At 37.7% G+C, this 22,893-nt stretch overlaps 1 protein-coding gene across 12 annotated transcripts in view; it reads left to right on the top strand.

Moving 5' to 3' along the window:
* Positions 1-22,893, top strand: part of ENOX2 (ecto-NOX disulfide-thiol exchanger 2) — a 303,381-nt gene that overhangs the window by 266,144 nt on the left and 14,344 nt on the right. For all 12 annotated transcript variants that reach the window (XM_020889721.2, XM_070462302.1, XM_070462301.1 and 9 more), the window contains one exon: positions 5,865-5,979. In XM_020889721.2, the coding sequence (XP_020745380.1) occupies positions 5,865-5,979 (115 nt within the window). The remainder of the gene's footprint in view (positions 1-5,864; positions 5,980-22,893) is intronic.

Below are 22,893 nucleotides of genomic sequence, written 5' to 3'. Positions count from 1 at the left end.
TAGGATTGCAGCAGAGCTTGCTTGACGCAGTGGTAAGGACATGGCCAACATGACTTACTACATGTTTGGTGATGTGCCTTGTAGACTTTGTAAAAACCTAGAAAAATGCTTCCTGCCTATTGGATTGAACTAAATTAAGGTCTATCTTGAATACTGCAATCATTATAAGTAAAACTACTGACAGTGGAACATAGCTCATGGCCTTGCTCTAGCATTGTATTCCCTAAACCTAGAAGATTTCTTCTGCTTTATATTGGTGTCTTTTAAAATCATGGCGTTAAATTTTTTTTAACCTCTGTGTACTTTTACTTGATGACAGGCAACGTTGAGGACTAGAAGGTGGTATCCTGTAGAAAGTGACAGAACTGTCCTTTTAAATCGGGGCTGCCTCTTAGAACCTCACAGAGAATCAGAGTATCTCAGTGACTTAATCAACTAAACTGGCTTTTTCTTGATGTAGGCATCAAAGCTACAACTCCTAAGCTAGGGATTTCATCAGTCTGACACTGAACCTTGTCCGCCAGTTGCCTCGGGAAATAAACCAGCTGGTGACCTCCTCATGTCACAGAGTACCTGTTCTTTGTCTCATTGTCATCCTTCTTCCAGCAGCCAACACTGGCTCACTCTGGTGAGAGAAGGTACAGAGTATGAAGAAAAAGTCCCCACTTTCAGGGAGCTAAGGGCACTCACTCTGGCAGCATCTGCCAGGCAGACTAGTTTGATAATGAGTCTTTTTCATTGGTTTACTTTCCTGTTTGATGTGTGTGAGGCTTCTGCTGATATAATTTGAAAGGGTAATAAAATAAGGGAAGGCTGCTGTCCCTCCCCTTAATAAAAGTTAGCATCTTCAGTGACCTTACTGACAGTTCTGAGTGTTGTGGGAACCCTTTTTCTATGAAATCATTGAAAACCTGTGTATTTCTCTTACTGAGATCATGGCCTACATTACCAGTTAGGTGGTATTAATATATAAGAAGCTAGAGCCATAGTGGTAGGCACTGGAAGATACTCCATTGCACTCTCCCTGATGTGAATTTTTATATCATTGGACCAGAGAAAAGGGACATGGTGATTACATACTATTAATAGCATGCTTGTGAAGTGAAATACTGTGATTGCTAAAGTCATTCCAAACTCTGAAGACCTGGTTGCAGATAAATGTTCAAGTCATCTGCATACCCTCGTTTTAGGACCCATTTGCACTAACACTAGCTTTTGCTTTCAGCCGTCAAACCACATACCAACAAAATTTGGATCAACCAAATTTGTATTTCCATGTAGCATACAATAGACATTGATTAAGGGCCTGTGTTTGTGCTTTGGTTCATTGGCTTGAACGATATCTCAGAATCAAATTTCTACATATGCATGGGAGTTATCTCCCTTTCCTCTGCCCTTTCGCCACTACTGTTAATGTTCAAAGTCTGGGTAAGCACAATTTTGTAATGCAATTCATAAGTAACTTTGCTTTTCTTGTGGTTATGTTCCTGTCAAAAAACATGAGTAAGATGAATTTAAGTCCACATAAATTTCTTGGAAACTATATAGTTAGATAATTAATGTTCAATGATTTATGATTTGCCTACTTTATGATAAATCAAAAATGTCAGCTGGTACCAAGATGATTCTTTTCATGAATTTTCGTCTGTCTAGGGTTTTCGTTTTATTCTATGTTGAAAATGCTTTGTCCTCCATTGTGGAGCAGTATGTGAATATCTAAGCTTCACAAAAAGTTACCACATGGAGAAGAAAATGGCAACCCACTCCAGGATTCTTGCCTGGAAAATTCCATGGACAGAGGAGCCTGGCGGGCTACAGTCATGGGGTTACAAAGAGTTGGACACAACTGAGCAACTGAGCACAGAAAAGACTCAAAGGCATCATAATGCATTTTGAAAAGTCACTAACAGTTCACTGTTTAAATAAAAATATCGCAGGTCTACTATGGGCAACAAAGTGGTGTAAAAACCTTAGGAGGGCTGTCTTACCTTTTTTGATGTACTCTATCAGTGACGTGACCCAGTCAATTTCAGGTAGAGATTTACAAATGAAAATTTCTGGAAAATGTTTTTTCATGCCACTGCCACTCAGTTGCACTTCCCTGGTGGCTCAGATGGTAAAGAATCTGCCTGCAGTGCAGGAGACCTGGGTTTGATCCCTGGGTAGGGAAGATCCCCTGGAGAAGGGAATGGCTAACCACTCTAGTATTCTTGCCTGGAAAATTCCATGGACAGAGGAGCCTGGTGGGCTGCAGTCCATGGTGTCACAAAGAGTCAGACATGACTGAGCAACTTTCACTTACTAGTTCAGTTCAGTTCATTCACTCAGTCGTGTCCAACTCTTTGTGATCCCATGAATCTCAGCACGCCGGGCCTCCCTGTCCAACTCCCGGAGTTTACTCAAACTCATGCCCATCGAGTCGGTGATGTCATCCAGCCATCTCATCCTCTGTCGTCCCCTTCTCCTGCCCCCAATCCCTCCCAGCATCAGGGTCTTTTCCAATGAGTCAACTCTTCGCATGAGGTGGCCAAAGCATTGGAGTTTCAGCTTCAGCATCAGTCCTTCCAATGAATACCCAGGACTTATCTCCTTCAGGATGGATTGGTTGGATCTCCTTGCTGTCTAGAAGAAGTATAAATTCCTTGGATTGGAATTGGCTCATTTGGCTTCAGTACTGGATCCCACAGTCAGGATGGGAAAGGGGCAGATCTAAGAGGCAGCTCTTTTTTTTGCTGCCTACACTTCAGTGACTCAAAGTCCTCCTGCTGCCTGCTCCTGTGACCCACGCGAGGTAGAGTGCCTTCCCTAAGTAAATGCCACCTTTCAGTTCTTCACTCTGAAGGTTTTCGTTAGGGCTTGATTCCAAAAGTGGAGCTTTTTTGATCTACCAGAGAATATAGAAAATAGGCATCTTAGATGCTTAGATGCTTAGTGCTTTAATGGTAAGGTTTTCAAAGTATTAAAATCTCATTTACTTAGAGGTGGTGTCACTTACTGAATGCTGTCCCTATGTTTACTGTCATCTGCTGCCCTATAACTACTATTGTTCTCTTTGCTTATTTATACTTATAGAAAAGTAATGATACGGGCCTTAGTTTCTGTGTAGCTAAGGATTGGCTAGTGGTTAGAGGGAGCTAAGCTCTGCCACTTTGCCTGTCTGGCTGAATATCTATCTGAGAGCAAGCCTCTCCTTAGTTTTTCTTCCCCTCATTTCATTATCAGCTAAAGGAACTGGTAATACTTGTTTTTGAAGTATTTTGAGACATTGAGGTAAAATTTGCCCTTAGGTTCATTATTTTTCTGGGGATTTTTTGAAGCTGGGAAAGATCTCTAGATAAGCTGTATCACTTAGTTATTGAACACTTTATACTTCTAAGAAGAGATTACACTTTCTTGCCCAGCTGTAAGCAGAAAAGATGCTTTGCAGATGCTGAGCAGCTGCAGGGCATGTTTTAGCTATCAGTTAGATCTTCCAGCCCTGGGACATTTCCCTAGAAAGAGTACAATTTACTCTTCAGAGAAGCACAATAACTTTCCCAGAGTTAGACAACATGTCTGTGAATTGAAAGTTAGTCTCTGCTTATACCCTCTGATAGTCTACATTTGTGTTAGGCACCTAGGAGAGCCAGGACTTTTCCTGATGAAGTAAGTTGTACAATGTTCGAATTTGCCAGTGTCAAACCTCATTGTGATCACCTTTCCAGTAACAGCTCTTTGATAACCGAAATCCAGACTCTTGAGATAGAATGAATTCTCAGAAATGAGCAATTCCGTTACTGTTCTATGTGCAATGAGTTTGAATAAGACATAGTAAATCTCTCTCTTGACACAGTCCTCTAAAGTTCATTTTTTCTCAAGCAAGTCATTATTTTCTTCTATTTTAAGTAATACCCCTGCAGCACATGGAGGATCCTATGTTAGTATTTCTATTTTTTTCTGTTTGTTCCCCATTACTTCTTAGCTATCAGTGATGATACTGAATAGCTCACTTTTTAGTAGGTCCTTTTATTTATATTTAGTGTAAACTTACCTTGATATAGAAATATTTTTCCTGATAACAGGAATGAAAAGGGAGAAAGGAGAATATTAGCTGAAGTAGTGATTAACTGTAGCATTAATTATTAAGAAATCCATTTGAAATATTTATAATCTCCCTAAATGGAGGCAATTTTCACCAGACAGCTTTGGACATTTCCTGTATTATGGCCCAATTGGGGCTAACCTAGGCAAAGAATTCTCAGCTCAGTGTGGAGGAGCCCCTGACAGGCATCAAGTGGTTTCTAAATGATTGCAAGCTGTTCAAAAATAGAGTTCTCATACATGAATTTTTTGAAAAAGTGACTTTTCCATTATTATCTCAATCATTTCCATTGTTCTTCATACCAAATCTGTTTACATCCAGTAGCACGTCCCTTCAGCCTGAAGACCTTTCTTCAACTTTTCTTCTAGTGCAAGTCTTTGGATGACAAATACATTTACATTTGTCTGAAAATATATTAAATGTCATCTCTATTCTTGAAAGAATCTTCCTCTGAATGTAGAATTCTGAATAAATAGATATTTTTTATTTCTCCTTGCACTTTGCACTTTAAAGACTTGTTTCCCTAACTTCCAGCTTTTACTGTTTCTGAAAGAAAGTTCTTACGGGTATGTCAATTAATTAGGGGTTTTACCTGCTGATCGTGAATATTTTGCTTTTAAGTCTTTGGATTCTGTTATATCCTTTTAAAGATTGTTGGTTTTGTTTTCTTTTGTTTTAGTGGTCAATTTACTTCATTGAATTTAAGCTAGAAATTGTCTCTCTTTGATGGCAACTCAAGTCTCAGCTGAGTTTTTCACCTTAGCTGTGTGGTTTGGAATCTGCTGTGTGCTTTCATGGTTCAGGGATCATGCAGAATTTGAACAGTGTTTATACACAGAATTTGGGTTCCTCTCTCTTTGGCTGGCTACTTTCTGGGATCCCCTCCTCACTTTCCAGTGGCTGTCCAGTGCTGCCCTGAACTCTCTCCTTTATTTCTTTAAGATATAAAGCCTGTGGATTTTCTGTTTATTATTATTTTTTTTATTTTTTATTTTTCCATTTATTTTTATTAGTTGGAGGCTAATTACAACATTGCAGTGGTTTTTGTCATACATTGAAATGAATTAGCCATGGATTTACATGGATTTTCTGTTTAAAAGTTAACCACCCTGTGAGGTTCTAGCTGTCGTCTGCTCTCAAAATAGAAGTCCCTTTAAAACTGGAAGACCCACATCCTTCTTCCAAGAGTCAACTCCTCTTCAGAATGTGCCTGCTTTTGTTCATCCTCTAATGCCATCAAGTAGTTAGGGAACTGGTTTGGTTTTTTGTTGTTGTTATTACCAGGGAAGGGTTGATCTGGTAGGAGTTCAGTCCTAACAGCTCATTTTTCACTCTAAACTACTAAATCTGCAAATGTTTGATTAAAAGTTGTGTTGAGTAAGACTATAAGGGGAGAGGAAAGAGGATGGAAGGCAGTGAAATCAAAGGATTTGATGTGGGAAGGTGAACATGGCAGAGCCTTAAGGCAAAGTCCAGAAATCCATGTGAGTAAGAGATGGAAGGTGTTTCATGGTCAACGGTACTGTCTAAAATGGGAGGGATACAAAAATCGTCAGCTGCTAGAGCTCTGGTTATAGAAGGAAACCTATGCAGGGCAGAGTGTACAAAGTTTGTTTTGTCTATTGAGACTGTCCTCAGCCTCAACATGCCCCTTTGCCTTAAGACCACTCCGAAGTTTTGTTATCCATTTAAAAAGACCCTGCTTTCCCTTGTCCTTAATTCTGTTTGTTTCCTCAACATTTTCAAGGCTTTCCCACCTTAAAAGCATGCCTTTTAACCTTAGGAAATTCGCAACATACATAATGATGAATTAATGGGAATCAGGCGAGAAGAAGAAATGGAGATGTCTGATGATGAAATAGAAGAAACAACAGAAACAAAAGAAACTGAAGAATCAGGTAAAGAAAATTCTGCTTTGCTTTATTTAACTAACACCTACTGGAAGGGATGATGCTTTAAAACCATTAACAACTGGTAAGGTATGGGCACAAACCCATTAGACTGGAACCAGCTGAAAACAATCTGTGAGAACAATCTGTGAGGCCATATAAGTACACACTGGCTGAATGTCAACTGTGTGGCTACAGGACTTTTTGTAGTTTTAATTTACCCCCATTTTCCATCATAGTACTTAAAAGTAGACTTTTTATCCTAGGAGCACTGGACATTTAGGCATCTTTGTTCTATATTTGGCCTGGTTCTATATATGTTCTATATTTGGCCTGGTTCTATATATGTTCTACAGTAGAAACCATAAGATGGTTTATGCATAAGTAGCCGAACTTTTAGGAAAAATAATTAGATATCTATATCCCTTATACTTTACACCAAAAATAATAATAAATGGATTGAAGATTCAAATGACAAAATCTATATGTAGCAAAAGAAATTTTGGAAGATGTAGGAGTTGGTTATATAATTTGTGTTGAAGATTTCCAAAGATAGAAATCATAAAAGATATTTTTGATAAATGTATCTGCATAAAAATTAAATATTTCTGTTTAAAAATCACAGAGTTAAAAAAACAATCTACAAAACTAAGCAGAAATATCTACAAGATATGAGTCTGCCTATCCACTGCTTTCCATTGTGGTTACTTGGAGGCTTATCAGGAACCAAACAAGGGTCCTCAAACAGCTGTATGGGTAAAGGTTTTTGCTTTTACCTAATATAGTCAGGCCCTCACTGCAAGATGATGGCCATGGTATAAGTCCCCAGAGGAACTCAAGTGGCAAACCTTGTGAAGAGTATAGCAAGAGCACCCTTCAATTTCATAACAAATCATCTGGGGGGGGGGATTGCTATGGGAGAAACTAAAATCTCAACTAAAAGAGAAGCGTCTTCAGGTAAACCATTCTAGATAATCTTAGCAGTCTGTAGGCACAGTGGACAGGACACTGGACCTCAAGTTAGAACGCGGGAGTTCTAATCCCAGCTCTGCCTTTCTTGACCTAGGAAGGACTTCTTGCTCAGTGAGCCTCAGCTTCCATGTTTATAAGAAATACATTATAAAAAACATCTTAATATAGATTTTGTAATGGTTAAGTGAATTCCTTCATTCCTTTATTAGCCATTACATTCCAAGAACTGTGCTAAACATTGGAGATATGGTAGTATACTGCCCATACTATGTGTATGTCTGTGTGTCTGTGTGAGAGACAGAAAACAGATAGATTACAATGCAAATTAGAATTTATTGGTGTTTGCATGTTGAAGTGAACAGCTTTAGCCACTTGCGCGATCCCAGAATCCTCACTTGTATGGGAAAAAAAAAATCACCATTCAGACTGTTTTTAAAGCATTCATTAGCCGTTACATCTGAATTTCCTTTATTTTTGCCATATGTTAGATCCCTAAACATATAAGTGTCCATATATATTAAATAAACCCTTTACAGTCAGTGGATAGGTAACATTTTCAGAACAGGGAACTAATAGCTGCAAACACATACTGTAAACTTATAGCCAGAATAAACCAAAAAATGTAATAATAATTGAACTATTCGAATGATCTAAGTGTTTAGCTGAGATATTTTATAGCTGATTAATCTTTGACTTGTAGGATTGCCGCCACCTCAATATGTGCAGTATTATATACAGTGTTAATCCACTGTTACCCTGAAATGAATGCAGCCATAAGTTTGAGCATCCACTTGATAAATTGCTGAGTTTGAGGAGTTATTTGGGGAGGAGAGGGGTATATGGGAGATTCAGATTGAATGTACTTACTAGGGTTATATAATTGCATTTTGCTCTGTATCTCTTTTGAGTTAAAAGCTGTATTGGCTACTGCACAGAATCTTATTCGTTTAGAGACTGGAAACTCCCTGACAGATCATCTTATAGCTATTTTCCTTCCTGTTCCACATGCCAGGATGCTGCTTTGTCAAATAAAGCTATCTACAATAGACTTAATGGAGCTTACCAAATAGCTTTTCTCCCAGAAGGTTTCAATTCATTTTAATTCAAGGACTTTTGTGCATTTTTCTTCCCCTCGATCGTATCTAATTTTGTTATCACATGTCTGTAGTACTCAACTGCAGAAATTCTGCTCGGTATGAGCCAATGAGCAGGGCCTCCATTTTTATCTAAATCAGCTGCATGGTTTAGTTATTGCTTGGCTCCAATTAAAAGCTTAAACAACTAGATCTCAAAGGCTTTTTTCCTCCCCCTCCATGCTACCAAACTTGAATTTCAGGAGCCTATAGCATGTTTTTAGTTACATTTATTTCTCAATGAAAGTATGAGCCAAAGCTAGCAGTCTGTTACCTTCACTTGAAGTGCCACGAAATTTCTATTTTGTGAGATTCTCTATGCTAGCTAACCTCTACTTGTGATTCAGAACTGGAAACACTCTTGCCATGGAAGAAAGGACTGCTGCACTCAGAGCGATGTGTTGAAGAGGGAGAATCACATCAAAGCAAATCATGATAGTGTGAAACTATTTCATTCTATTGTTAGCCATGATGGAAAGTACATGTACTCAGTAAACATAAGAATAGCTATTCCCTTTCAGTATGTATCTTCTGCTTTCTTCACTTAAACTGATGGTTTTCATATTTGGTGTGTGTGTGTGTATATATATAATACATATATATGTATATATGTATGTATGTATGTATACATATATATGTATATATATTATATATATATATACATATATATGTGTGTGTGTGTGTGTGTGTGTATATATATATATATATATCTCTCACTGGGTTACCTTTTAAAATTCAGATTTCTGGGCTACAGAGTCTGATTCAATAGGTCTGTAATAGAGTTTGGGAATCTAAATTTTATCAAGCATTCTGAATGATTTCTATATCTAAATTTTATCAAGCATTCTGAATGATTTCTATGATCATGGTCCAGGAAGCTCATTCAGAAAACATTGACTTAGACTAATTCTCCATGTTCTAGCCAAAGTTTTCTCTTCAGTTGGTATCCAATCTCCTTCCTTTTCTCCTCCTACATCCCATTATTCTCACTTTAGGAGTTGATCAATTAGTTAGCAAGCATTGTGTCATAAAAGCTGATAGGTATAAAGATGTAATATATGTAAATACACATAAAATGTAAGAAATACCACTTGGTGCTGACCTGGAAGATACTGATTAGAACGCAGCAAGGGCAAGAGATATTAGTGTGGGCCAGAGTAGTCACCATCAGTGAAAATTGATTAAGGCCTTGAAAGTGAACAAGTTTGGATAAAAGGCAAAAAAAGTAAGAAAGCATCTTGATGCAGAGAGGGAAAAGGCAAAGGAGTAGGGCTTAAAGAGGGAAATAAAGATGATGAGTAATAAGGGTATAAAAGATTGAGTGGGCAAGATGGGTCTAAACCATGGGGGACCATGAATGCCAAGCTTAGTATAGTAGGCAATGTATCACTATAAGCATGTCTCTTAATCATGGCATTTGTATGATAAAACCAACATGAATTATATATTTTAGGAGATAATTTTGGATTGAGAAAGATAAGCCAGAGACTTTTCTAGGAATTGAGATATAAAATGATAAAGATTGGGACTAGTGAAGGCAACAGGAACTGAGAAAATGGTAGAAGAAAAAAAAACATAACAGAGAGTATGAGATTAAAAATGCCAAGAGTCATTTGGGGGGAAATAAACTAAAATCTTGAGTACCAGATTGGATGTAAATGATGAAGAAAGGAAAGAACTCAGAATGAGCCTAGGTTTTCTAACCTGGGGGAATAGAAGGTTGGTGACTGTATTAGTTCGCTAGGGCTGCTATAACAAGTACCACAAACCAAGTGGCTTAAAGAACAGAAATTTATTGTCTCACATTTCTGGAGCCTAGAAATCTGAGATAATGGCTCTAGTAGGGTTGGTTTCTTCCTAGACCTCTGAGGAAAATCTGTTTCATACTTCTCCAGCTTCTGATGGTTTGCTGGCCATCTTCAGTATTCCTTGGCTTGAAGATGCATCACCTCAGTCTCTTCCTATTCACATGATATTTCCCCTGTATGCATGTCTGTCTCTGTGCCCAAATTTCCTCTTTCCATAAAGACACCAGTCATATAAATCTATGATTACTTCTGTAAAGATCCTGTTTCCAAATAAGGTCACATTCTGAGGACTGCAACATATCTTTTTTAGGAGAACAGATTCAATGCATAACAGCAGAACTGATAGAAATGGACTGATGGATGGGACTTCTTTGCAGAATATAATGAGATCAGCTTCAGATAGTAGGTCATTGCCATGCTGTGCTCAGTCACTAAGTCGTGTCTGACTCTTGTGACCCCACAGACTGTAGCCCACCAAGCTCCTCTGTCCATGGGATTTTTCAGGCAAGAACACTGAAGTGGGTTGCCATGCCCTCTTCCAAGGGATCTTCCCAACCCAGGGATCAAACCCACGTCTCTTATGTCTCCTGCATTGCAGGTGGATTCTTTACTGCTGAGCCAGTACACAGTCGTTGTTCAGTCGCTAAGTCATGTCTGACTCTTTGTAACCCCGTGGACTGCAGCACACCAGACTTCCCTGTCCTTCACCATCTCCCAGAGTTTGCTCAAACTCATGTCCATTGAGTTGGTGATGCCATCCAACCATCTCATCCTCTGTCACCCCCTCTCCTCCTGCCCTCAATCTTTCCCAGCATTAGGGTCTTTTCCAGTGAGTCAGTTCTTTGCATCAGGTGGCCAAAGTACTAGATCTTCAGCATCAGTTCCCCATGGACTGTAGCCTGCCAGGTTCCTCTGTCTATGGAATTCTCCAGGCAAGAATACTGGAGTGGGTTGCCATTCCCTTCTCCAGGGGATCTTCCTGACCCAGGGATTGAACCCAGGTCTCCTGCATTGCAGGCAGATTCTTTACTGTCTGAGCCACCAGGAAAGCCCAGTAGGTAGTTAGAAAATAAATATAAATGATTTGTATTCAAATCAGGGATGAAGAAAGTAGAAGGAATAGAAGATAGTATTGTTAGTACAAAGGTGTTGGCTGAAGTCTGGAGGATATAAATAAATGAATGTGAAAGACAAGTGAGAAAGAAGAGCAAAGGACTGAATACAGCACTTCTAGAATTACCCACAGTAAGAAAGAAGGAAAGAAAGAGGAGTTTGCAGAAGAGTTAGAAAAAGAAAAGTCTGAGAAGCTGGAAGAAAACTAGAAAAGCTTTGGATTATAGAAGCCACAAGAAGAATTTATAGAAGTAGGGAATAAAGAACATTAGCAGATATTATGAAGAAGAAAGGGTAACACTATTGAGCAAGAACTATTTTAGTAGAATGATAGAGGTAGGGGCCAGAACATAAGACAATAAGGAGAGAAAGTGGACAAAGACCACAGGTCCCAAAGTTGGTGATGGTGGTGGTGTAGTCACCAAGTTATGTCCGACTCTTGTGACCCTGTGGACTGTAGCCCACCAGGCTCCTCTGTCCATGGATTCTGCAGGCAAGAATATTGGAGTGGGTTGCCATGCCCTCCTCCAGGGGATCTTCCTGACCCAGGGATTGAATTCAGGTCTCCTGCATTGCAGGCAGATTCTTTACTGACTGAGCCACCAGGAAAGTCCACAAAGTTGGGTACTGAGCAAAAGCAAATGCAGGCTTTTTAAATGGAGACTAGAATTGATGACAAAGTTAAAGTTAAGTTGTTGTTCGTCATTCAGGAGAAGAGAAGGAGGCCATGGAGAGTGTGAGGTTGAAGATGCTTGTGAACAAAAGAGTACTTATGGATAATTATGGATGTGAAATCCTAGAGAAGAGTAATGTGAAGTGATCAGAATTTAAATGAAGTTTGCTTTAGAGAGGGGAGAACCCTCTTCCTCTGAGAAAAGAGAAATGAAGCTAAAAGTATATATGCAGCCCATATAGCAAGAGATCGGTCATTTGTGGATAAGAGAAATGACTTGGAACAGAGACCATGAGGAGAGAGGAGCGGAACTGTAATAATTACTCTGGGTAGTATGGAAGGAAGAAATCAGTGAGAGGTGAGCAAGGGCCAACATGAGTCTATATCAACTAGAACTGCCCAACTCTGCAACTTCCCATAAAAGTTCTCTGCAGCTCAGGATAACTAGCAGAGCAAGTTGAGTCAAGTGACCATGAGTCAGGAATTGGCATGGTAAACCTGATCAAAGGTTTTCAGGTAAGTGAAGGAATAAGAATTACTGAGGATATGCAGCAGAATCTGTTTAGCCAGAAAGCAAATAGTAGACTGGGTAAAGTTGGCCACTCCAGAAGATAAAGATCCCAGCAAGGAAAAAGATCAGAGTCTCGGGGTGACGAGGGGTCATGACATAACTGTTGGATGAACACACTGTGTTTAAGAAAGGAGTGTAGAGATCTCAGAGGAGAAACAATGAAATCCCAAGTGTGTCCATGCTGGCAAAAGTGTGATTGAAGTACTGACCTATAGAGAAAAGAAAAGCAAGGCTTTTTGAAGTCAGGGGACTCACTTGAGATTTTTGTCTGAACTGGCCTTCATGGGTCGTGCTCATATCTCCCACTTTTTCTTCCCACTCTTTGTTTTGCTATTTTCTCTTTGTGAATCACTCCAACTCTCGAGCTTTTTCTTATGGACCTTGAGAGGAATGTTGCGCATTTTTCCTTCTATAATTTGGTAACACTTTTTAGCATCTTTCTTCTAAAATGTGGTAACATTTTTAGCATCTCCTTTTTTATGATTTTTTGTTAGAGTATAGTTGCTTTACAATGTTGTGTTAGCTTCTGCTATACAGCAAAGTGAATCAGTTATACATATACATATATCCTCCCTCTTGAGCCTCGAGGCTCCCTCTGACCCCCACCCCCATCTTACCCTTCTAGGTCATCACTTGTAATATGGCTTTGTAAGCGTGGCTGACTCTCTAAATTTCCTTCCATTAATTTTTGTTTATTTGTATTCTTTGTCCCGTTGAAGAAACCTAGGTATAATTTTTTTTCATATGTAAAAGCACAAAGTCCTTTTAGATCTTTTGTTGTAGAAAAACATGTCTGTGATTTTGCTCCGAGTGGCTCCTCTAAAAGGAAGCATTCACAGCTGCCTTCATACTTTCATATCCGCCATGATGAACTGGCAGCCTTCAGATCTGAGGAGCAATCCCCATAAAGAGAAACTTTTTCCTACATAGGAAATCGTCAAAAAGGAGAAGCTGGGAACTAATGATGGCAGGATATGAATAAATTCATTGTACTATACTCTTTAGTATCAGGACTGATAGATTCACCTACTCAAACATATTATTAAAAGGGAATATTGAACTTTTCAATGTTCTGGCAATGTACAAAGAACTCCAACTTCAGAAATAGGCCCAATTAATATTAAGTCTGTGAAAGTAAAGACTTGGTGTCCTCATTAAAATGACAAAAACCTTCACTTTAAAGGGTGGGAAATATATTTTGTAAGTGAGGGCCCCCATTTTCTTTTACTTAGTGACAGGTCCAAACTGAGGAGATTATTATCTGCTCCCGCTTAGCTGCAACAGTCCATCTCTGCTCATCAGGATGCCCTTTCTCCCCGGGGGGGAGGGGGAGCAGTCTTGCCTCCTCATTTTCTCAGAGGGAAAATATTTTCACATTTCAACTGGAGAACATGCCTCTAACCATTCTCCTCGACCTCTGCCCTTTTCTCTGCCATGTTTCTCTACATGACTTGGAGGATATGAGCGTAATTACTGGCCTGAGTACAAGAAGAAACAAAAAGAGAAAGATGAAATATCACTATTTTGTATTGAGCCGTGTGGCTTGCCAGTGGACAGACATGCATTCTGAGGCAGAAATAACTCACTGTCCCTCTGAAGCAGCCACTGGATTTGCAGAGTAACCTCTGCGCTGTTCGGCCTTACTCCAGTTCAAGATGCTGTCACTGGTACTGACCCAGCAAAGCAAAGCAGATATTTCTTCCCCTGTTTGGCAGATAGTCAGTGTCTCTTTTTCCATCCAGTTACAAATATATAGTCATCTTCATCTTTAGCATCTTCTAAGGGGATGGCTACCCACTCCAGTATTCTTGCCTGGAGAATTCTGTGGATAGAGGAGCCTGGCAGGCTACAGTCCATGGGGTCGCCAAGAGTCGGACATGACTGAGTGACTGACCCTTTGGTGTTGTGATTATTAAGAACACTGCCTGTCTGAGGCCAGGTATCCCAGCCACTGGGAAGATGGCAAGGATAGATATTATTTGGTGTGCTGTGAATCCAACTCTGTGTAATAGCTTTCACTTCAAAGACACAAAATCTGTGTGATTATGGCAACAACTAAAATCGGTAATAAAACCAAACATAAAATGAATGTATTGTGCCAAAGATCCCTTGTAAATTTTTAAGCAAAAATGTGAGGTTTGAAACTGCTATATGAAGATAATTACATGGCCATTCATAGAAAACAAATGTGAACACTGAGAACATGTCTCAACACTACTCTGATGAGAAGGCATTTCTCACCAGATCCTGCCTATTACATTGTCACTCTCTTCTTTGGATTGTTGTCGTTGTTCAGTAGCTAAGTCATGTCCAACTCTTTGCAACCCCATGGACTGCAGCACTCCAGGCTTCCCTGTCCTTCACTATCTCCTGGAGTTTGCCCAAACTCATGTCCATTGAGTCGATGATGCCATCCAGCCATCTCATCCTCTGTTACCCACTTCATCTGATCACATCAGCCTTCATCAGTACCTAATTATTTTAGGAAAACCCTCAGATTCAAGGCATTGAATTAAACCCAGCACTTCCCTATAGGCAGGTTGTTTTTTTTTTTTTTTTTTTTTTTTTTTCAGGAATAGGGAATGTTTTCACTCTTGAAATATAGTTTTCTTCTATATACTTCATCTTTATAAAGCACAACTTCTTTTCATTCATTATGTACAGGGTGAATCTTATCTTTGCAACCCCCTTAGAAAACTATTCTTCTACCATTTATAGCTAATAATCTCAAAGATTTGATTTCAATTACTTTTTTTTACTGCCTTCTACCAAAAGTTGTTTCCCATAGGTAGCTGAGAAAATTCACACCTTTGTCAAATTGTAGAACATTTTTTATTTATTTATTTATTTATTTCATTTATTTTTTGACCACACTGGATCTTCATTGCTGCCCACAGGCTTTCTCTAGTTGCAGCGAGCAAGAGCTACTCTTTGTTGCAGTGCACGGGCTTCTCATTGCAGTGGCTTCCCCTGTTGTGGAGCACAGGTTCTAGGGCACACAGGCTTCAGTAGTTGTGGCTGTGGGCTCAGTAGTTGTGGCAAACAAGCTCAGTAGTTGTGATGCACGGACTTAGTTGCTCTACAGCATCTGGAATCTTCCAGGACCATGGATCAAACCCATGTCCCCTGAATTAGTAGCTGGATTCTTATCCACTGCACTGCCAAGGAAGCCCCAAATTATCTTCTAACATTCTTATACATTTAATGTACAGATTTGTAATTTTGACCCATTTTGATGATACCTCTTTTCTGAACTCTATATTCTGTTAGGAATCAAAAAGGGAATAAACTACAAATATGTCCATTATTTTGGAGTGTAAACAATAGAGATGAGTGGAATCTCATTTTTTACCATAGTCTTAAGCCTGGAACTTGGAAGGAATTCAATAAATGTTTCTTGAATGAATGAAAATCTTCTTATTAGATAATTTGAAGTAGCTTTTGTGATTTTTGATCTTGAAAAATATGCCATAACCATAAATAAATTTAATCTCGGTTTCCCCATGTGTCTTATTTTTAAATTAATAAACTTTAATTTTTAGATCAGTTTTAGTTTCATAGCAAAATTGAGCAGGAAGTACAGAGTTCCCAAATACTGCCAGTCCCCAGATACATACAGTCTCCCACTATCTACATCCTGCACCCCAGGGGTACATGTGTTACAGTAGCTGAATACATCCTCATCACCCAAAGTTCATAGTTTGCATTAGAATTCACTCTTGATACCCATTTTATGGTTTTGGAGAAATATACAAAATGTATGTGTGTCCACAATTGTAGTATCATACAGAATAGTTTCAGGGACCTTAAAATCTTCTGTGCTAAACCTATTCATTCTTCCCTCCACCCAAATACCTGGTAACCACTGATTTTTTTTACTGACTCTGTAGTTTTTCCCTTTCCAGACTGGTGTATAGTTGGGAACATATAGTATGTAGTCCTTTCAAATTGACTACTTTCACATAGTAATATGCATTTACATTTCCTGCATGTCTTTTCGTGGCTTTGTATCTCATTTCTTTTTAGTGCCATTTATTATTCAATTTTCTGGATGTATCACAGTGTATCAGTGGTTAGATGACTACTAAAGAACCTTGTGGTTGCTTCCAAGTTTTGGGAATTATGAATAAAGCTGTTATAAATATGTATACACAGGTTTTTGTTTGGACATAGTTTTTAGCTCATTTGGGTAAATACCAAGGAGCATGATTGCTGGATCATATGGTAAGAGTAAGTTTAGTTTTGTAAGAAACTGCCAAACTGTCTCCCAAAGTGACTGTACCATTTTGCATTCTCACCAGCAGTGAAGGAGAGCTCTTATTTGCACATCCTCACCAGTCCTTGGTGCTGTCATTGTTTTGGATTTTGGCAATTCTGATATGTTTCTAGTGATATCACGTTCCTGTTTTAATTTGCAATTCACTAATGACATATGATGTTGAAATCATTTCATATGCTTACTTGTCATTAGTATATCTTTGGCAAGGTGTTTGTTCAGATTTGTAGCCCAAATGAGTTGTTTGTTTTCTTATTGTTGAGTTTTGAGAGTTCATTGTATATTTTCTGTAACAGTCCTTTATCAGCTATATCTTTTGCAAATATTTTCTCCCCGGTCTATGGCTTTTCTTCTTGATATTGTCTTTCACAGACAGGTTTCTATTTTAATTAAGTCCAGGTTATCAGTTATTTCTTTTATAGAGCATGCCTTTGGTGTTGTGTCTAAAAACTCATCACCATACTTAAGGTCAGCTACATTTTTCTTTTATGTTATCTCCTAGGAGGTTTATAGTTTAGGATTTTTCATTTAGGTCTGTAATCCATTTTGACTTAATCTTTGTGATGTCCAGTTGTTCCAGCATGTTTGTTAAAGAGTCCATTTTTGCTCCATTGTATTGCCTTTGCTCCTTTGGCAAAAATCAGTTGACTCTATTTATGGGGGTCTCTTTCTGGACTCTCTAATCTATTTAATGGATCTATTTGTCTTTTCTTTCACCAACACCACACTGTCTTAGTTACTATAACTTTCTTTTTTTTTTTTTTTTTTTTTTTTTTAAATTTTTATTAGTTGGAGGCTAATTACTTTACATCATTACAGTAGTTTTTGTTATACATTGATATGAATTAGCCATGGATTTACATGTATTCCCCATCCCAGTCCCCCCTCCCACCTCCCTCTCCACCCGATCCCTCTGGGTCTTCCCAGTGCACCAGGCCCGAGCACTTGTCTCATGTACCCAACCTGAGCTGGTTATCCGTTTTACCCTAGATAATACACATGTTTCAATGCTGTTCTCCTGAAACATCCCACCCTTGCCTTCTCCCAGAGTCCACAAGTCTGTTCCATACATCTGAGTCTCTTTTTCTGTTTTGCATATAGAGTTATCGTTACCATCTTTCTAAAGTCCATATATATGTGTTAGTATACTGTAATGGTCTTTATCTTTCTGGCTTACTTCGCTCTGTATAATGGGCTCCAGTTTCATCCATCTCATTAGAAGTGATTCAAATGAATTCTTTTTAATGGCTGATATAACTTTCTGTTAAGCCTTGAAACCAGGTAGCATCGGTCTTCCAACTTTATTCTACTCTTTCAATGTTGAGTTGGCCATTCTGGGTCTTTTGCCTCTCTGTATAAACTTTAGAATCAGTTTGTCAATATCCACAAAATAACTTGCTGGATTTTGATTGGGGTTGCATTGAATCTATAGATCAAGTTGGGAACAACTGATATCTTTATGATATTGTCATTCTATCCACAAACATAAAATGTCTCCATTTATTTAGTTTTTAAATTTCATTCATTTTTTAACTTGAATGATTTCCACTCATTTTCAATCTGAGTTTTGTAGTATTCTTCATATAGATCTGGTATGTATTTTGTTACATCTCTACTTAACTATTTCATTTTTGATGTGCTAATGTAAATAGTGTGTTAGTCGCTCAGTCGTGTCTGACTCTTTGCAACCCCATGGACTGTAGCCCACCAGGCTCCTCTGTCCATGGGATTCTCCAGGCAAGAATACTGGAGTGGATTGCCATTATGTATTTTCATTTTAAAATGATCAAGGGCATTGGACTATAAAAATAACACATTTTAAAAATAATCTATACTGGAAAATTATCTCCTTTTCTTGTCTGATTGAATTAGCTAGGACTTCCAGTACAATGCTGAAAAAAGCAGTGGTAAGTGGTGGCAAGCTTGCCTTGTTCTTAATGGAAGTGATTCAAGTTTCTGTCTATGATGTATGATGTTAGCTGTATGTTTTTTGTAGATGTTTATTGTCACATTGAGGAAGTTCTCTATTCCTAGTTTACTGAGATTTTAAAATCATGGATGGGTGTTGGATTTTGTCAAATACCTTTTCTGCATCTATTGATATTATCATGCAACTTTAACCTCTTTAACTTATTAACCTAATGAATTACATTAATTGATTTTCAGATGTTGAACCAGCCTTGCATACCCAAGATGAATTTCACTTGATTGTGGTATATTTCTTTCTATACATTCTTGCACTTGATTTACTAGCATTTTGTTGAGAATTTTTACATCTATGTTCATGAGAGATAGCAGTCTGTACTTTCTTTTCCTGTAGGTCTTCATATGGTTTTGGTATTAGGAAAATGCCAACTTCATATGATGAGTTAGGAAATGTTCTCTGTTTCTATCTTCTGGAAGAGATTGTAGAAATTTTGTATTATTTTCTTCCCTAAATAATTCAACAGTAAATTTATGTGGGCCTAGTAGTTTCAACTTTAGAGAATTATTTATTATTGATCCAATTTTTTTAAGTAATGGAGGCCTATTCAGATTGTCTACTTCTTGTGTGTGCATTTTAACAGATTTCAAGGAGTTGGCCCATTTCATCTAGGTTATCAAATGTGTGGACTATGTACTATGGACTGAACTATGGACTAGTTCAGTTCAGTTGCTCAGTCATGTCCGACTCTTTGCGACGCCATGGACTACAGCACGCCGGGCTTCCCTGTCCATCACGAACTCCCAAAGCTTGCTCAAACTCATGTCCATAATATTCCTTTATTATCCTTTTAATGTCCATAGGATCTGTAGTGATGTCCTCTCTTTAATTTTGGACATTAGTAATTTGTATTTTCTCTATTTTTTTCTTAGTTAGCCTGGCTAGGGGCTTCTCAATTTTATTGATCTTTACAAAGAACCAGCTTTTGTTTTCACAGATTTTTTTCTATTGAGTTCCTGTTTTCTATTTAATTGATTTCTGATCTATTTTTACTATATGTTTTCTTCTGCTTACTTTAGATTTAATTTGCTCTTCTTTTTCTAGTTTCCTAAGGTGGAAGCTTAGATGATTGATTTTAGATCTTTCTTCCCTTCTAATATATGTATTCAATGCTACAAATTTCCCTCTAAGCACAGCTTTCACTGCATCTCACAAATTTTGAGAAGTTGTGTTTTTTATTTCCACTTAGTTCAAATATTTTTAAATTTCTCTTGTGATTTCTTCTTTGACTCATGTGTTTTTTAGAGGTGTGTTGTTTGATCTCCAAGTATTTTGGAATTTTCCACCTATCTTTCTGTTATTGATTTCTAGTTTAATCTCATCTTGATTGGACAGCATACCACTGTGATTTGCATTCTTTTAATGTGTTTAGGTGTGTTTTATGATGCAGAATGTAATCTGTCTTGGTGAATGTGTGCTTGAGAAGAATGTATAATCTGCTGTTAAATGAAATAGTCTATACATGTCAATTTTATCCAGTTAATTGATGGTGCTGTGAGTTCAACTGTGTCATTACTCATATTCTGCCTACTGGATCATTCCACTTTTGATAGAGGGGTATAAAGTCTCTATAATAGTGGATTCATTTATTTTTTGTTGTAATTCTATTAGATTTTGTTTTGTTTGATACTCTACTGTTAGGCTCACACACATTGCTTGTTATGTCTTCTTGGAGTACTAATGCCTTTATCCTATGTAATGCCCTTCTTTAGCCCTGATAATTTTCCTTGGTCTGAAGTCAACTCTGCCTGAACTTAGTATAGCTACTCTTACTTTTCTTTTTTTTTACTAGTGTTAGCATAGTGTATTGTTTAACATTCTTTTACTTTTAATTTATATGTATTTTTATACTTTAAATGTTTCTTAAAGATACCATTATAGTTGTTTCTTATTTTTTTCTTACTCTGACAATGTCTGAATTTTAATTGTTGTATTTAGACAATGATGTTTACAATAATTATTGATGTAGTTGGATTAACATCCACCATATTTGTTACTGTTTTTTATTTATTGCTCTTGTTCTTTGTTCTTTTTGCCTTCTACACATTTCTAGCTCCTTGTGGTTTTAACTGAGCATTTTATATGATTTCTTTTTTCTTCTTTCTAAGCATATTGGTTATACTTCTTTTTTTTTTAACTTTTTTAGTAGTTGCCCTAGAGTTTGCAATTTACATTTACAGCTAATAAGTCCACTTTCAAATAACCCTATACCAACTTGTGGCTAGTGCAAATATGTTATCATAATATAATCCCGACTCCTTCTTCCTATTCCTTGTATCATTGCTGTCATTAATTTCACTTATACATAAGCGCACACACACACAAGCATACATAATTGAATGCATTGTCACTATTATTTCGAGCAAACTATTATCTGTTAGATCAAGTAAGAATAAGAAAAATTAGTTTTTATTTTACCTTTACTTACTCCTTCTTTGATGCTCTTCTTTTTTTTTTTTTCTCTTCCTTTCTTAATGTAGATCCAAGTGTCTGACTTATGTCATTTTCCTCTGTCTTAAGAACTTATTTTAACATTTCTTGCAAGGCAGGACTCATAACAACAAATTCCCTCAATTTTTCTTCATCTGAGAAGGTATTTCTCCTTTACTTTTGAAGAATAATTTCACAAGGTACAGAATTCTAAGTTGCTGGATTTTTTTTTCTTTCAGCACTTTGAGTATTCTCTTCATTTCTATTCTTGCCTACATGATTTCTAAGGAAAGGTAGGATATAATTCTTATCTTTGCTTCTCTATAGATAAGGTGGTTTTTTCCCTCTGGTTTCTTTCAAGACTGTTTTTTCTCTTTAATTTTCTGAAATTTAAATGTTACATGTTTTGGCATTTATCCTACTTGATGCTCTCTGAACTTCCTGGATCTGTGGTTTTATATCTAGCATTAATTTAGACATATTCTCAATCATTATTGTTTTACATATTGCTTCTGTTTCTCTTTTTTCTCCTGACATTCTCATTATGTATACATTACATCTTTTGTAGTTGTCTTACAATTCTTACATTTTCTTTTCTTTGGGAGGGTGATTTTTTCTTTTCTTTTTGCTTTTCAGTTTAGGAAATTTCTATTGTCAACTCTTCCAACTCAGAAATTCTTTCCCCAGTCATGCTCAATCACTAGTAAGTCCATTAAGGGGACTTTTTTAAACATTTCTGTTCATGTATTTAATCTCTAGCATTTCTATTTTATTCTTCCATCTCTCTGCATACAATATCCATCTAGTCTTCCATGTTATCTGCTTCTTCTATTAAAACCTGTAGCATGTTAATAATAGTTGCTTCATTTTCTTTTTTGGCCATACCTTGTGGCTTGAAGGATCTTAGTTCTCCAATTAGGGACTGAAGCTGGGCCCTCACAGACTCAATTGAGAGAATTTATTGAAAGCATGGAGTCTTAACCAGTAGACCATCAGGAAATTCCCAGTAATAGTTGTTTTAAATCTCTAGTCTGATAACTCCAACATTTCTGCCATATCTGACTGGTTCTGATCCTTGCTCAGTCTCTGCAAACTATGTTTTTTACTTTTTAGTATGCTTTGTAAATTTTGTTGAAATCTGGACATGATGTACTAGGTGAAAGGAGCTCTGTTAAATAGGACTTTTTCGTTATGGTGGTAAGAAGTGGGGGGAAGAGAATCATTTTATAGTCCTATGATTAGGTCTCAGCCTTTTAGTGAGCCTGTACCTCTGAACTTCATAAGTGGTCCTCAGTTTTTCTCCCCACTTAGGCGGGACAGAATGGCTAGAGGGGGCTGGAGCTGGTTGGTTCCCCGGGTTGGTTAGGCTCTAGTACTACTCCAGTAGGTTAGGTTCTGGTAAAATAATTTCTTCTGAAGGCAGTTCTTTTACAGAAGAACATGATGCTCTGGCATATTTCAAAAGGTTTTCTTTCTCCCCTCCCCTGCTGGAAGCACATAGGAATTTTTCTCCAGTGTTCACTCTGAGGACCAGGTGGAGCTTCTGTACATAAGACTCACAAAAGCATAGGGACCAAGCCATGCCTGGGTCTCCCTGGGCTTTTTAACTCTCAGACTTGTCTACACTGAGCCTCCAGCAAATTGCCAAGTATAGTTTGGGTTTTCCTACCTTGTCACTCTCTCCTGTGGTGATATCTGCTGATGGCTTTCTGGTCTGGTAAGTTGTCATCCTCTGTATTCACCTGTTGTCTCTCCAATTGGAGGTATATGAGTTTGCATTGCTGCTTCATTTCTCTGATGTATCAAAGAAGAGTTGTTGATTTTTTTTTCAGTTAGTTCAGCTTTTTACTTGTGGTTAGGATGGAATAATGACTTCTAAGCTCCTTACATGCTAGACCATAAACTGGAAGTCTTTTTTTTTTAATGCTTAACCACATGGCTTGTAGGATCTCAGTTCCCTAAC

The sequence above is a fragment of the Odocoileus virginianus genome, unplaced genomic scaffold (assembly GCF_023699985.2).
Source record: "Odocoileus virginianus isolate 20LAN1187 ecotype Illinois unplaced genomic scaffold, Ovbor_1.2 Unplaced_Scaffold_2, whole genome shotgun sequence".
NCBI lineage: Eukaryota > Metazoa > Chordata > Mammalia > Artiodactyla > Cervidae > Odocoileus > Odocoileus virginianus.
Note: the sequence above shows the minus strand (reverse complement) of the source record. Positions and strands in the feature narration are given on the sequence as shown.